Source organism: Pholis gunnellus (genome assembly GCF_910591455.1).
Source record: "Pholis gunnellus genome assembly, chromosome: 19".
Taxonomy (NCBI): domain Eukaryota; kingdom Metazoa; phylum Chordata; class Actinopteri; order Perciformes; family Pholidae; genus Pholis; species Pholis gunnellus.
This window is the reverse complement of record NC_136546.1, coordinates 17,679,998-17,684,509: the sequence shown is the minus strand read 5'-3', so window position 1 is coordinate 17,684,509 and position 4,512 is coordinate 17,679,998. Positions and strand designations below refer to the sequence as shown.

Below are 4,512 nucleotides of genomic sequence, written 5' to 3'. Positions count from 1 at the left end.
TGGGAATGCAGACTCCTTACCTCCATTTCATTGTCATTGTCACTGTTGTTGTGTTTTATGTTCATATAAATATATATACTTTTGTATATATATTTATATTTATATTTGTACAAAGTCTTTAAATGTCTATGCTCACCTCTGTTCTACTTTATTGTCCTTGTTGTATTTGTCATTTCTGTGTATGTACATTGAGAGCAACGTAAAAACCGGAATCAAATTCCTTGTATGTGTTTGCATACATGGCCAATAAAGCTTCTGATTAACACAGATAAAACAGATAAAATAAACAAGTAGAAATTCATATTTAAAACCTTTAACGTTGACACATTACCCTCTATGTCTTATGTAAATATGGTACGTGACATGTGACGCTGTGGTATTTCTTTGTGACAGTGGAGTGATGAGGTGAGGAGTGGCCAATTGGTGAAATGGTTTGCGGCTATAAAAGAGTGTTTTTTCGATGTGCTTGGCCACAATCCGACTGATTCACCTCAACCGCACGCCACACGGCCTGCAGCCTGCAGCCTGCTCCTGTGTGCACCTGAGGTCCAAAGACGAGAAAAGGTAACTTCTGGTCTCAAATCTTATCTGCGGCAGCTTCTACAAAATGGTTCATATTCTTGTGCAATTAAAAACCAGGAGGGTTGTTTGCATCCAAGTCTAGAAGAATCATTCGTGCTATAGGAAAAGAATGCAAGAGTGTCCTGCTGTAGAGTAAAAGTTGTGCAATGGAGCATTAAATGAGTCAGAGGATGTATCTAAATAAGAGGATTGTATATGTATAGATTGTCTGTTTGATTACTGTCAGTTGATTGGTAGTGTTGACAAGGCTATTATGTGATTTATTACACTTTTAGATCATTAACAAACGTATTGTCTGCACTGAGTCGTGTTTCTAGGTAATAACAAACATTAAAAAGCAGAATGAAGGTAGATGGATCATTTTGTAACAGTAATTGAATTTGCAGTCACAAGAACAGCTGTAAATGATTGGTCATTGTTACTGCACATTCCTCTCTAAGTGCACATAAGTCATTGATAAAACCCTGAATCAATATGACATTATGTTTCTGCATGACTCGGGATGTTTTCAACGATCATCATTCAATTAGTGCATTCCATGGCATCCAGTCAGCTTCAGTTAACAATGTATATCTATATGGAGACAGACTATCATCCAGTGCTCTGCTGATACTTTGACATCTTGAAAAGCTGTAGAGTCCTCTGGTGGTCACCGAAAGAACTATTTCCTCTCGTCAGGTCATTAAAGCTCATTCTGACTGTTCTGCATCTTATAAAGAGATTTCTTTTAGTTTTAGTTTGGTATAGGGCTTTGTGTCCACAGCATGTTATTTCAATTTTCCCAAAGATCTATTTTGGTTTTGTTCTGTTTTTTAAGTCCTCTGATATATATAAAAAAGCTGTAAAATAAATAAAAGTGCACTTGATCTTGTTCTGGCAGGCAGCATGGATGTAAGTACTTCATCAAGTTCTCAGATCTCTGCACTGGTAAGATTGAAGCAAATCACTGCAGTTCATTTCTCCACATTTTCCACCTAAATATGAACGCTTGAATTTTTTGCTTATGTCAAACGGCAATGTTTGCAACTGCAAGTTGGTGTCCTCCATCCTGTCCACTCTCTCTCTTCCTCGTATCTCTGTTCTGGCCCCTGACCCTGACCCTCCTCTCTCTCCATCCTCCTCCCCCTCCTCCTCTACGCCTCCCTCCCAGCACGCTGACGCTCTGTGTGGCAGCTGCCCGTCCTCTGGTTCTGCCCCACAGGCTAACAGCCTTTGGCCGAGCCTGCCGCAGTCTGGAGCAGCGTGGCCGGGACAGCCCACCCAGCCTGCACCGTGCTGGACCGGCCAGCCAAACACGCCCTGCTGGACTGGGCCACAACCAGCCCCGGTCTCTGTCGGTGCTCCAATTTCATTTCCGGCTCAAGCTCTAACGCCAGCCCCCGCACCTGCCACGACCGTAGTCCAAGCTCCAGCTCATGTTGCAGCTCCGGCTCCGGTGCAGCCCTGCTGGCCAGGCACCCAGTGCCAGCCTCCCCAGTACCAGCCTCCCCAGTATCAGCCTCCTCAGTACCAGCCAACCCAGTACCAGCCTCCCCAGTACCAGCCTCCTCAGTACCAGCCTCCTCAGTACCAGCCAACCCAGTACCAGCCTCCTCAGCCCCAGCCAACCCAGTATCAGCCAACCCAGTACCAGCCTCCTCAGCCCCAGCCAACCCAGTACCAGCCTCCCCAGCCACCAGCTCCAACTCAAGTACAAGTCCCTGCTCAAGTTCCAGCTCCGACTCTGACTCCAGTCCCAGTCCCGGCACCTGCTCCTTCTACCGGCATCCGCCCAAATGTACCGGTGTGGCCTGCCCACCCTGGCTGGCCTTATAACCCGGGACAGTCAGGTTGGCCTGGGCAGAACCCAGCTGTCATGCCTCCACACTGGCTTCCACCCACATCTGGACCTCTTGTGAGTCAAATCTGACTTGCATGCTTCTTACGGTCTTCTTTGCTAATGTACAGGAAAGACAGAGACTTAAAGAGAAGGATGAATAAAAAGATACTGAATGTTATACACGTTTGATCATTGGCTTTCAGGTTGCGTTAATGTTTTTCTCTCACTCTTGCTGTTTAGAGCGTGCCATACAACTTGAACCTGGCACGAGGGGTCTACGACAAGATGATGATGACGATCCTGGGCCATGTCAAACCCAACGCTAAAATGTAGGCTTAATTAAGAACCGTTCTTTTTCCTTTTCATGTTCTATTAAGTTCACATTGTTTATAATTTAGCAGTAATCCTACCCAGCTGGTAAAGGAAAAGTACACACGATGTGTCGATGCCAGTCTGACGAGCTTCGATCGTCCCCAGGTTCACAGTGAACTTTCTGAGAGGCAGCGACATTGCCTTTCACATCAACCCCCGCTTCAGTGAGGGGGGCAAGCAGGCGCTGGTCCGTAACCACAAAGTGGGTGAGCGCTGGGGCCCAGAGGAGAGGGACCTGAAGGGGCCCTTCCCCTTCGCTCTTGGGAGCCCATTTGAGGTGAGTGCAAGAAAGAGGAATCAGACCGGGCAGACGATTGAAAAGCAGTGCTTGAAGCTGCTGTGTGTGGCATATTAACGTCAATAAATCATTATTCATTTGGAGTCAAAGTGTCAGCGTCTGCTATTAATCCACTATTGCTTTCTTTTTTAACAATACATATAATTAACATACTCAGAAGCTGCTATTTGTTCTAACTATGGTCTTATTTGTTTGTTGTGGTAAGACGTTTATGTTGATGTTTCAAAATGCTACACATGGTGACTGACTCTAGGTCACTTTCTCATGGTTAAGGCGAACGTTTGGAAAAGATGGAAAGGGTTGGAAAGTCATTTGTGCAGGCGGGTCCTAGGTAAGGGAACTGCTGCACTGCAGGAGGACTCCTGGAGGTCAGTGGGGGTGTCGTGTTGCTCAGTAACATCAATAACATCACTTATATACTTCACAGGCATCGCCAAGAGGTTGCTAATCTGAGCTAATTCTGTCCGCCTCTGTGTCACCAATAACAACTAGATTCATAGACTTTCCCTTCAACCTTTGTATTTATGAATAACAGGGTTTCATTTTGTACTGACATTAGATCATCCTTATTATACAATACATCTTTATTCTTTTTCTGGGCTGCAGTTAGAAGAGTTGTCCCTGCAGAAGGACTCTACCAACATGAAATCACGATTAAATACTGTTGTTGTTTTTCTTTTCTAAATGTGCGCTGCGTGTAAAGCCACTTCACAGTCTCGATGGAGGTAGCACATCATTTGCGTTGTGCTCTGTTCCAGATGAAGATCCTGTGCACTCAGGAGACGTTCAGGGTGGCAGTGAACAACGTCCCGCTGTTTGAGTTCCGACACCGAGTCAGAGAGCTCAACCAGATCGACAGAATCAACATCCTGCATGACGTCGTCCTCACCTGCGTCAATGTGGAGACACTTCCATAGGAAGCCAATATTAAACACACAATGCAGAGACACAGACATGTATGAGGTGTTGTAAATGCAAAAACACATGAAGACAGACACAATCACACACATATACATCTGTAGGCTGCAGGAACTAAACTTTCCAATTCATCATGATGCTAATAGATCGAACAAATGTGTCAATATGTGATGTAATAATAATTATGACATGAGCTGAGCTCATTCATCAATGTGCTAATCATTTAATACACACAAAGCTTCCTTCTTCTCCATGTGGATGCTACCGCTACTGTGAACAATATCTTCTATATTATTAAATTGCTACTAACTGAGAATTAAACGTGCTAATTTTGCCACAAAAAATACCAAACAATGAGGTCTATTAGTCCTTTGAGGTTCTGTTAACTGCAGTTATTCTTAAATAAATAAAGTAATCACATATCTGGTCCAATGTTTTCATTGTTTATTATTTTTAAGAGAGCATAAAAAGAACAGTGCAAAATAGAACATCCCAGTCGAACATTGAAATCAACACCAGGAAA

The 4,512-nt window shown here is 44.1% G+C and overlaps 1 protein-coding gene across 1 annotated transcript; it reads left to right on the top strand.

The window, feature by feature from the left end:
* Positions 1-1,467: 1,467 nt before the first annotated feature.
* LOC306711798 (uncharacterized protein) lies at positions 1,468-3,988 on the top strand (the record flags this gene model as incomplete). Its single annotated transcript, XM_079180841.1, is given in 7 exon segments — positions 1,468-1,509; positions 1,733-2,039; positions 2,042-2,043; positions 2,240-2,476; positions 2,642-2,730; positions 2,879-3,050; positions 3,830-3,988. Coding segments are annotated over 7 exon segments (1,008 nt in total).
* Positions 3,989-4,512: the final 524 nt, after the last annotated feature.